General features: G+C 32.1%; 1 protein-coding gene across 3 annotated transcripts in view; it reads right to left on the bottom strand.

The window, feature by feature from the left end:
* Positions 1 to 3,515: 3,515 nt before the first annotated feature.
* Positions 3,516 to 12,400, bottom strand: part of CHD1 (chromodomain helicase DNA binding protein 1) — a 73,480-nt gene continuing 64,595 nt past the window's right edge. For all 3 annotated transcript variants that reach the window (XM_025437063.3, XM_049108158.1, XM_025437065.3), the window contains 5 exons: positions 11,287 to 11,465; positions 8,595 to 8,691; positions 7,607 to 7,658; positions 6,870 to 7,080; positions 3,516 to 5,075 (listed from right to left, as the gene is read on the bottom strand). In XM_025437063.3, coding sequence (XP_025292848.1) covers positions 4,730 to 5,075; positions 6,870 to 7,080; positions 7,607 to 7,658; positions 8,595 to 8,691; positions 11,287 to 11,465 — 885 coding nt within the window. In that variant the 3' untranslated portion in view covers positions 3,516 to 4,729. The remainder of the gene's footprint in view (positions 5,076 to 6,869; positions 7,081 to 7,606; positions 7,659 to 8,594; positions 8,692 to 11,286; positions 11,466 to 12,400) is intronic.

The raw sequence follows: 12,400 nt of genomic DNA, 5'->3' as shown, positions 1-12,400 counted from the left end.
AAAATACTAACGGATCAGGTAACAATGTTAAGACAAAAAGCTTAATAATGCTGGCCAACTTATGGAACATAGCATTTCTGGGAAAGAATCAAAATAATGAAAAAAAAAATACAATTGATATGTGAGGCACAGTTTTAAGTGCTAGGGTTACAGCAGTGAACAAGATAAAGTCCTTCCCCTAATGGAACTCACATATTCATGAAAGGGCAGTCAATGACAAGTGAAAAAGAAAAAAAAAAAAGTCAAGTAATACTCTAGGTAAGTGCTAGAAGGAAAAGGTAAGGGATTAAAAAATGATTGATAGGGGCAGGGTACCAGTTTAGAGACTTGACATGTGAGCAGGGACTTGACTTGATTATTCAAGCGAGGGAACAACAATGCAAAGACCTAGAAGTTCTTTGGGGTATTCTAAGCAATGGGAGTAGTGTGAGATAGAAAGAACAGAAAAGCTAGGGGTAAAGTGCCACAGATTATCAAGTTGTGAATGCCGAGTCCACCCATTTATCAAAAATTATAGACATTGGCAGTTTTTATTTGATGAAAGGCTGAGTCTGGCTTTCCATATTTAAGATTAGATGCCTCTTAGATATTTAAGTGCAGATGAGTTCAGGGGAGTAGTTGAAGCTGAAGATACTCCGCACAGCAATGAAAAGGAAAAAAAAAGTAAAGCAGGTGAAACAGAGGACACAAATAAAAAATATTATGACAGTAACACCACAGGTTTCCAGAAAGCAGAAAGAACTGGTCAAGAGGCAAGACCTGATCTAAAATATCAAATAAACAAAGAATATAACACCTAGACACAGTACAGTGAAAAGAACACCAGAGACAAAACAAAGTTTGGAAAGGACAAAGAGGGAAAAAACCGTGAATGCCAGGTCAAATTCCACAGCTCATCTACAGATTGGATACCTAATAGTAGTCTACAATAATAAAATTACAGCACAATCCACATTTCTGCCAGATAATATAGATGATCAATGCAATCAAGATGTTAACTCATTTAAAGAGAAGCATTATGACTTCAGGTTTTGAGACTATTTATATGTTCCCAATTAATATTTAGATCAAGACTCAAATGTAGACTGGGACAAAGAATTAAAATAATCTTACTCATTTGGGAGTTTGAATTACCAATCTTGTTTCAAGTAAGAGCTAATTTTTTTTTTTTTAAAAGGACAGGTGGCTAATGGCCTTTTAGGATAGAAAATATGGCACATGAAGCTTCACCAAAGAATTTATATAGATATTTGGGAAAAAACCTGGAATTATTTTTTAATCATACTTTACCAAATAATCTTATCTTTCATTCTTTAACATAGTTAATATTTCCTATCCTTAAGTCTTTATAAAGAATCCAAAGATTTCCTGTAATAAAACCAATCTACTAGGTTCTTAAAAAAGAAGAAAGAAGTTAGCCTAAATAAGGCATCTATTAAATTACTTACTATAGTCATTCTCCAGAGAAAATTTCAATTGTTTTGTTTTAAATGTCTACATTTAGAAGATTTAAGAATTTTAACAAAGAAGTTTTGACATTTTGTCTCAAGATTTTTGTACTATTGCCTAGTTGCCTGTCCTTAAATATGTTCATCATAAATCTTGCACTATATATAATAGTTTCATATTTTTGAGTCTTAACTAATGTGTTCGATAGTTGTTCATATTAACATGTTTAAATATCAATTTAGACACAGTTAAAAATATTTTTTGCATTACTTGCTGAGCAATGAACTACTCAAAATTTTAACAAGCCACATTTATGAGTTCACATTACAATTTCAAATGAAGCTGGTTGTCTAAAAGAATCTGATATTTAAAAATTGCTTTTCCATCCCCCACCATCCCCCAAATCGCTACACCCCTTGTAAAGAAACATCACAACTGTAAAACTACATTATTTACAGCCCAAAGACTATTTTCCAGTCAGAAACAGTAACGAAGGTAGGAATTACGGCGTTTACCCTAGTGCATATTCTTTAAATCTCATGGAAATGAAATCAGTATATTTATATAATCCTTTCATTACTTAACTACAAAAATGGATTACAGAAATTATATAACGTACTGTTTTATGCAAATACAAAGGTTTGTTTTATTAAGCCACTCACTCTGAAATTAATGAACGAAATCATTCACACTCCAGTTTTCCACAGCTTTCCAATCTAAAATTACTTTCTAACGTATCCTGAACAAAGAATATTTTCTTTATAAGCAAACAGGCCATTGCTTTTAATAAGAATCATTTATTGTATATTATTAAAGTGGAGGGTTAATTGGTACAGTACTGTGCATAATCTCTCACCCTTGAAAATTTAAACACAAATGGATAAAAATAGCAAAGCAGAATGAGCATGTAAAAGACAAAATTTATGCATATCTTATAGAGAATGTTCCCTGTTATATTTATGTACTAATGTTCTCCATTGTGTCTTAATAAGTTTATGGCTTGTTCCTCTTCTACAGGATTGCTGACTTCTTACAAATAGTGAACATATTTTCCATCAATTAATGTTACATACAGTTTTAGGTTTTTCATTCAAGTCAACTAATTAGGTGACTGAAATATTTAACTAAATGTTAAATCAGAGCCCATTCCATTGCCTCAAAATATGTAATACTGTTCTATGAAATCTGTACAATAGGATATAATACAAATATCCCAACTACAAAGTGATGATTAAAAATGCCAACCCTGATCTGTTTACTGTATTAATATAACTTCATTAAGTATTATATTTTTTCGTTAAATGCAATCTTCTACTAAATGTGGGAAAAAGTGGAAAAGCTTAAAAATGTATACTGGCACTAAATTGTTTTTATCACTTTTATATTTATATAAATTAATGTTTAAAAATTGAGTTATTCTTCATATGTTATCTGATACACCAGAAAAAAATAGATTATCATTTTTCATGGTAACTAAAAGAGGGATCAATACTTTAAAAAAAAAAAAAAAGGAAGGAAAGCTTTGTTTTGTACACATAAGATTTTAGACCTAAATGGATAAAAGGAAAATATTTAAAAAATAAATCCATCTATGGATAAATTTCTGTAGACTGCTCCCACAGTTAATCAACAGGGACACATTTTAGAATATTACAGGCATATACCAATATATTTATATTTGTCAAAGTTAAGATTCAAATTTGTTACATCACAGCACACACCCAAAATGTATGCCAACATGATTCAAAAATCCCCACTGAATATAACAAAATAAAAATCTGTGAATAAATATAAGGCATTCTAAAATAAAATCTGCAGAAAACCAACAAGAGTCCAACAAAGATTTCTATGATCTAAATTTTACTTCATAGATTCATATAGTCTTCAAAATAGATTTAGTTGTAGTGCCACATATTAGCAAGAATCAACTGCTTACCAAAATACCTTTTTCCTGGTAGCTAAATGTTACTACTAAAAACAAAACGAAACAAAACAAAAAACAAATAAAAAAAAGTTAAGTGCTTAAGGGAATAAGAATGCAGCAGAAAATTACAGGAGCCCGCATATCCTTTTTCTTAAATTTAATTTGTCATATATAAGGTTTTTATATACAATCAGTGTGCATTGTAACAGTTTATATTAAAAGTCAATCAAGTTTATCTAAAATGTTACCTGGCTGCATAGCACATTTGACATTATTGCCCACATGAAAAGGGAAAACAAATGGATTTACAATAACTTTTGGCCATTTTGGATTCTGTAAAGTGTTCATACACCTACCCTTTTAAACCAAATGCATCTGAAAAAAATGTTTCCAGAGCATGCAGTTTAGATTTTACATATTATCTCACCATTTTGTTACTACAAACACAATATTTACTAAAAAAGAAAAAAAAAAAAAGAAAGAAATAACATGTATCTAATAAAATAGTCAATATAAAAAAGAGGACTAATGGAATTAAGTGGCCCCTTTCCCCATTTTTTACATTCTAAACAATGATTCCATCAAGACAAATCATTAAAAAGTGTTATTACACTGATAAATTTTTTTAAATGATAAGAAGGCCTGAGTTGGTAGGGAAAGGAACAGTCAAAAAAAGCCTGAGAAGGGAAAGGAAGTAAGGAAAGCTCATTTAATCCATTTACAATAATTTACAGCCATTTTTATGTGTGTATGTATGTGTGTGTAAAAAGGCATAATAATAGATCACAAACAGGAAATTCCTGGCTATTTTACAGATATAAGTACAGAATTTAAATATTCAAGCTTGTGATGAAAAGCGGCAAGGTGGTCGCAGTGTACAATGTAAACAAGTAGCTTTGGAAAGTGAACAAAGTCCTTGAGTGTTTTTTCTTTATTAAGAAAAGAACTCTCTTTCATTCCTTCCTGAAACATGATCACAGGTCAGAGTAAAGTTCATATACAAACATAATTTAAATGGAGGTCAGTCTAAAATCACTGACTTAAAAACAGTTTTATCCAGCCTATATGGAAGGGCAGTGTTGAGGTCCCTGTAATAGTAAACATTTTCCATTTCTTTAAAAAAGAAAAAAAAAAAAAAGTACTACAGTATTTGTAGTACAGTGCAGCATAATCCTTAAATATAAAAATATTTTCTCTTCTGTTGGGATAATAGACCTTGCATCCTGGAAAGAAGTAACAATACTGCTACTGATAGAAGATCTGTTTATATCTTTCAAGTCATGTAAGGCAATTACTGTGTTGGTTTATGATATATGGCTAAAAGAAAAGTCCAGAAAGACAAAGTATCAGTTTTTGTTATGTTTTCCGACTACTCCAGGTATGCTCAGGTGTACTTTTGTGTTCAATTGAATGTTCAAATGGAGATCTGGAGCCATAAGGAGATCTCTGATCTAGTGGTGATCTGGGGCCACTACTGGAAGCTCTGTGGTCCATTTGCCAATCTGAGTGATACCTATAATCCCTGGAAGATTTATGGTGTGTATACTCAGAACTTGCCCGATGGTCTGAATGTAACCGATGATCTGAATGAGAACGATGATCAGAATGAGATCTATCCTTTATACTTCCTTCCAAATTTGACCTGTGATCTCTACTCCTGTGATCGTCCAGTTTTCTGTGTTTCTCTCTATCACTGTAATACCTAATAAAAGATAAATTAGAATTAAATTGATACTCCAAATTAATTGTTTCCAGATAAAAACAATTAAAAAATAAAACACAAAAATACTTTAAGGCATCCTTTTAATTGTATATTAAGCTCTGTGTTTTACTATAAAAACTTCCTAAGTGAGCTTCAGTCATTGGACCTATCTCTGCATGCCTCTCTGGAAAAATCATTCAACTCACAAAATTAAAGTGAACCATACAGAATACCCCAGACAGCATCTAAGTTTACACGCCCATTTTATTTTTTAATTATTTTTTAACTATTTAATACTTAATATTTATTTTTAATTAAAGCATAATTGACATACATTATCATACTAGTTTCAGGTATACAACATAGAGATTTGAAATTATACACATTATGAAATGTTCACCATGGTTAAGTGCAGTTACCATCTGTCATTATACAAAATTATTACAATACTGACTATATTCCTAAACTGTACTTTATATCCCCGTGACTTATATAACAGTATAAATGGAAGCCTGTACTTAATCCTCTATACCTATTTCACCTATCCCCCCCCCAACCCTCCAGACAACCATCAGTTTGTTCTCTGTATTTAGGAGTCTTGTTTGTATTTTGGTTTGTTCATGGTTTTATTTTAAGATTCCAGACACACTGAAATCATATGGTATTTGTCTTTCTCTGCCTTATTTCACTTAGCTCACATGCCCATTTTTCAATTGGTTACTTTTTACTCTACATAACAATTACATTAATGCATCTTAATTATCCGGAAGTGGGGATTAAGATAATGGTCTAGAATATCCTTGCAATCAGAGCCTTTTATGAACCTCCAAACAGAAAAAAAAAAACAAAAAAAAAAAAACAAAAAAAAAACAAACTCTAAAATGCAGTCTGTGAACTAATTTGCAGAAGAGAATTTTCACTAGTTGGGGAAAGGTCATTGTTATAAATTATATAAATTATGTTCTATAAGCCTGTAAAATTATAAATATTTACTACTACAAACAAGGCTTTTCATTTTGTGCCTTTTTCTAAGAGCTAATCTACAATTGACATAATTATAATGTGACAGTGCTTCCACTACAGAGAAGAAATTATTGCAGTGAGCACAAAATGCAAAATGCAAAAAAAAAAAAAAAATCTATTAATTTCTTTACCTCTGACCTTTTATTCTCAAGTTTTTTTCTTTTGCTTTCATAGTTATCATTAACTGATGAAAATATTCCTTTACCAAGTAAAATGTATTTTGTTGTTATTATATTCAGGTTGTTTACTACTCAAAGGCTTCAAAAACCAATAAACTGAGAAAACTTCCTGATTTCAGGACTTCCCAGATTGCTGTGATGAAGTTTAACCTCAATAAAGTGTCTTCACATTTTTTCCCCTTTGTGTTTTGTTTTAATGGAATGGAACATAAAACCCGCTCACTGAATTTCAGTCATATTCCATTGAGCTTTTATTTGACTCTATTATTGTTGAAGAGTATTTGAGCCAATATTCTAAAACCAACCAACAAAAATGAATCCCTATGACTTACCAATTATAGAACTCCCTACACTTTCATCTCTCACTGTACTTTCATATTTATAATTAAAAAAATATTTTATAGAAATTCAGTTCTCAGTATTAACAAAAAGTATTATGTATCAGTTTTTTTATTTGTAAACAAACATCTTTATTTCACTTAATATTTGCTATTATTACCTGAATACTGAATTGGATGAAAATGTCAAATATTATAAATTAAAAAAAAAAGTCATGAATAGGCAAACTTTCAAAACTAATTGTACAGTTTACCTGCTTTCTTGCTTGTAATGATCCCAGTCACGATGATCTTTACCATTACTAAAAGAAGAATAGGGTCTTTTCCTAGAGTCACTCTTTTTGTAAGAATCTCCCTGATGCCGGTCTTTATGATGATCATGATACTGAGATAAGTGTCTATCAGATGAATAACTGTCCCTGCTACTATCATCGTGATTTGTATTCTCTTTTAATCTTTCCACATCTGTTAGATAAAGAATACAGCTTTTGTTAATGATGTAAAAAAAAAAAAGAAGAAGAAAAGAAAAGAAATACATGGTATACAAACTTTGCTGCTAGATTATAAGAACTCCTTTCTCAACTCCAGCAAAAAATCAGTTGTCCAACAAAGAGACTTTAGAGATGGTCTATAAAAGTAGTAGAGTAAGGCCTACAAAGGGGTTACTGTATTCTGAAATGTGAAAAAAAAAAACAACTAAAAAATATAAGGCCCACTCTTCTCAGACCATACTTTTGTGAGTCTTGCACCTACAGAATACATTATTCTAAATAATATTTTTAAAAATTACATTCATTTTAACAATTATTCTGTAAGTTCTAGAAACAAAAGGTTGATTTACGAAAGGTTAATTTAACAAGCTAATAAAAAGGATTACTGTTTAAGATAACAGATTTAACTTAAAAATGTGAGTATATATATTACGTAAAGCAAACCTGAAAGAAGAAAATAATTTTTAAATTTACTCTCTAAAACAAGTGGTAGCACTTACCTGGATTTCTAATCACTTGAGCATTCAAGTTGCTGTTCTGGTCATTATTTTGCTAAAATAAATACACATATGTAAGAATCTTTTAAGTGGCTTCAAATACCTTTATAAAATAAGATAAACAAAACAAAACACCCTAAAAAGAAATCATGATGCTGAAAGAAGTCCTCCTATATTAGGATGTATAAATGTATCATTTGCAGACATCTTTTTTTAAAGCATAGACTATCCCACAACTTTCTTAAAAATTTGACTTTGAAAGAATTCTAGATTTAGAGAAAAGCTGCAAAAATAATACCTAGAGTTCCCATATGTCTTTTACTCAGCTTCTCCTAATGTTAATATCTTATATAACACCACAGTATAATCGTAACTGAATAACACTGGTACAGTACTATGAAGGGAACTAGAAACCACATTCAAATTTTACATTTTTCTACTAAGATCTTTTTTCAGCTCCAGGATCCAATCTGGTACTCCATATTACACTGAGTCTTTATGTTTTCTTAATGTCCTCCAATTTAGGACAGCCTTTTAGTTTTTTTCTTGTCTTCAATGACCTTAACACTTTTATAGAGTACTAGACAGCTCTTTTGTAGAACTCTCAATTAAAGTTCGTCTGATATTTTTCTCAGGATCAAAATAAGGTTATGCACTTTTGTCAAGAATTCCATAGAAGTGCTATAACCTTTCTTAGTGCTATATTATACTGAGGGTTCATGATGTTAATCTTGGTCAAATGTTTAAGGTAGGTATTAAACATCTTGGAGGAGATACTCTGAGACTATCCCAATATCTTGTTTTCTTGCCCACTAATTTTAGCTTCTTTCACAAGATCCTATGGGCAAAAAACTTTAATCGTGCTCTAACAGTGATTTTATAATTCCTTCATTCCTTCTACATTTATTAAAGGAATTCTTCTATAAAGAAGAATATCTCTCAGTTTTAATAACAAATTAAAGGAAAAAATATGATGGATGCATTAATTTACCTGAGATTCCTGCCGTTTTTTAATAGCATGTTTATATAATTTATGTAATTTTCTGGCATCAAACTCTGTAAACTTAGATACAAAAATCCACAGGTTTCTAGGAGAAGAATAGGTAAATTAGTCTAGTGGAAAATATTTAAGCTTTTTCATGGAACCCTTAACCTCTAGATATAAACACACACACACACACACACACACACACACACAGCCTTCTACAGAACAAAGTCTAGGAGATTATTTCTAGTATTTTTAAAAACTTTATATGGCTAAGACTCCAATCTATTTTAAGTAATCTCTACATGCAACATGGCGCTCAAACTCACAACCCTAAGGTCAAGAGTCACATGCTCCACTGACTGAGCCAGCCAGATGTCCTCATATGGTAAAATTCCAAATGAAATTAAACATTAAGGGACGCAGGAGTGGTTCAGTGGTTGAGTGCCTGCCTTCAGGGCATGATCCCAGGTCCTGGGATCAAATTCTGTATCAGGATCCCTGCAGGGAGCCTGCTTCTCCCCTCTGCCTGTGTCTCTGTCTCTCATGAATAAATAAAATCTTTAAAAAAAAAAAACAAAAACAAAAAAAAAGAAATTAAACTTTAAGTTTTACTTTTCTTCCAAATCCCTTCATTTTATAATCTTTTAGAGTGAAAGGAGTAATCTATCCTAATTTGAAACCAAAAAAGATGTAAACTTACAAATCAGGAAGGGACTCCTAAGAAACAAGCTATGTTAGTAGTCTGACTAAAGATAGCATCAGATAATGTGGATTAAGTATTTAAGAAGGGTCCTAAAGAATTTGTTAAAAAAAAGTAACTGTATGGGGGTGCCTGGGTGGCTCAGAAGGTGAGTGCCTGCCTTCCATCTTATGCTCCGGTCATAATCCCAGAGTTCTGGGATTGAGTCCCACATTGGGCTCCCTGCTTAGTAGGTAGTCTGCTTCTCCCCCTGCTTGTGCTCTGTCAAAAAAAAAAAAAAAAAAAAAAAAGCAACTGCATGGAAGTTATCAACAGAGAAACTTTGATTCTGGTTCTTGAAAATAAAAAGAGAATTTGGCTTTATCCATTTAAGCTACACACACACACACACAAAACTGAAATTTACTGTACCCCTGTTCTATGGTTCTGTGGTTTGGGGGTATAATAATTTCGTTTGAGAATAATTCTGTTTTATAGTATTTACGGAAAGCATTAAAACTCCAGTATATATATTCCAACTATAAATGAAAGATTAAGGCAGATAATATAGTACTTTAGGATTATTTCCTCTCCTTCCTCATAATTTATCTTTTTAAAAAAATATTTCAGAGAGAGAGAGAGAGAGAGAGAGAGAGAGAATGCACATCTGAGAGCAAGAGAGCAAGCAGGGGAAGGGGCAGAAAGGAAGGGCTTGATCCTAGGACCCTGAGGTCACAATTTGAGCTGAAATCCAGTCAGATGCTTCCCCGACTGAGTCACAAAGGCGCTCCTCCTATCTTATCATTATCATCCAATTGAAAAATATGCAGTGCCTTATATACAGTTTATAAAGGGTTTGCAGATGATTACTAGTAGGCTCAGAGATATTCTCTAACTGTTCAAGGTCACAAAGCCAGGAATTAGCCAAGATGGGGACCAAGCACATCTGATGCCAACTCCAGGAATCATCCCATGGCATTAGGGGCACATGACTTCAGGCTATTATCATGCATGGCTTCAGTGTCATCAGACAGGATAGCTCAGTTTCATCTGTTTTTAAAAGCCTAGTGATCATAATCAACTTCCTGTCTCTATAACAACATGGGTTCTGGTTAAAGGGCACAAGGATAGTACTTTTTTCATTTAGTGTAATCACTCCTTCTGAAATATGTCATTAGTTTTTTGCTTTGATGTGCAGCTGCGCTGCAAAGAGCAAGGAAATCAGCAGACTAATAAATTGATATGACTGGTTTGTGGTTATTTTATAGTATTCCTAAATTGTTTAATAGTTTGGTTTTAACACTTATCTGGATCTGGTAATCATTAAGTGATTTGTACAGGATTATGGCAGTTCAGATTTACAATTTTAAGATCAACTGTGCTGCTGCTGCTTCGAAAATAAAGCAGAAAATAAAATTCATTTTACACTGCCTGAGAATATTAATTTTTACAAGGCTATTTATTCATACCTGAGTATGAACTGCTAAATTTACATGATAATACATTTTTGTGTCTGGTACTACAAATTCTAAAGATATTACTAAGAAGAATTTGGTGAAGTAGATATTTCTAAAAATCAAATGCAATCTGAATTCTAGTGAAACAGTTTTCTTTTTTTTTTTTAAGATTTTATTTTTTGGAGAGAACACAAGCACACACGTGAGCACTGGCAGGTAGAGCGGCAAAGGGAGAGAGGGAGGGACAGGGAGACTCAAACTGAGCTCTAAGCCCAACGCAGGGCTCAATCCCAGAATTCTGGCAACAATGACCTGAGCTGAAGTCAGATGCTTAACCAATTGCACCACCCAGGTACCCTTCCACCGTTTTGTGTTTAAAGGCAGAGGTGACACCAGTGGTTTATCGTGATGTATAATTAAGCAACTGTTCACTAATAAAAAGCTTTAAAGTTAAAGGAAAAAATGAAAACAATCAGAATAAGAAAAATTGAAATGTAAGACACAAAAAGATGGCTACATAATTATAAATTTAACATTTCCTGTAAAGTACATTACTTACTTTCTCCACTGCTTGATTTGTTCAGGATTTGTATACTCTTTTAGACATTCTGTGATATGGTCTCCAATTTTTATTAAACACTGTCTAGTATGCTCCAGTTGTTCTCTTTCTGAAAGGCCTTTTTCAGGCCTATCAAGTTGTTTCAAAGCTGCTTTGACAGGCCTCATTCTTTCCTTACACTTTAAAAGGGAAAATAACATGTGTTAAAAAGAAGACTTCAAGAAAGATCTACTTCCTTCAATGATATCTTATATGAGTAAATATAGCACTGTTTGATGCTAAAATTAGCATTAAAGCTTGCCTCACAGCTCTTAAACATCAGGGTTTTTTTCCCTCATATTTTCTTCAGAAAGTAAGGTTTTCCATTATCATTTAAATTAGATCTTTGTGTATGTAAAAGCTTTGGATTTACTTACCTTCTGTAAAAATAGTTACTTTTTACCCTGTAACACATCATTATGCAGCCTTAAACACAGAATGTTAAGAAATAATATGTCTCAAAACATAATATCCTAGAGATCCATTCTTTTTTTTTTTTTTTAAAGATTTTATTTATTTATTCAGAGAGAGAGAGAGAGAGAGAGAGAGAGAGAGGGAGAAGCAGGCTCCACGCAGGGAGCCCAAAGTGAGACTCGATCCTGGGTCTCCAGGATCACACCCTGGGCTGCAGGCAGCGCCAAACTACTGTGCCACTGGGACTGCCCCTAGAGATCCATTCTAATAAAGAATATAATATAAAAAAAATAAGAATCTCCATAAAATAGGCTGGCAAAGCTATTAAAATCAATATAGCTATAAGTATAAATGTCTACTCTTCTAAATCTTTGGGATCAAAAAAAGCTGCTAATGAAATTTTACTCTTATATTTTGACTGGTCAGAGAATTGGAGATGCTTGATAAGAACCAACCTTTTCCTTGGCCCATGTTATCACTGATATGCTAATAAAAGAATGATATATCAAAAAAATTGTATGATTCAGTTAAAGTTTATAAGTGCAATAAAAGTAATTTTTAACCAAAACTAAAATAAAAATATTACTAAAAAAGCAAACTATACATAAATTTTACTTATATATACAAATGCAAAACAAATTTAAAATGAACAATAATTAAA

Source organism: Canis lupus, chromosome 3, assembly GCF_003254725.2.
Source record: "Canis lupus dingo isolate Sandy chromosome 3, ASM325472v2, whole genome shotgun sequence".
Lineage (NCBI taxonomy): Eukaryota > Metazoa > Chordata > Mammalia > Carnivora > Canidae > Canis > Canis lupus.
The sequence above is the reverse complement of the archived record's forward strand: the minus strand, read 5'-3'. Positions and strand labels throughout refer to the sequence as shown.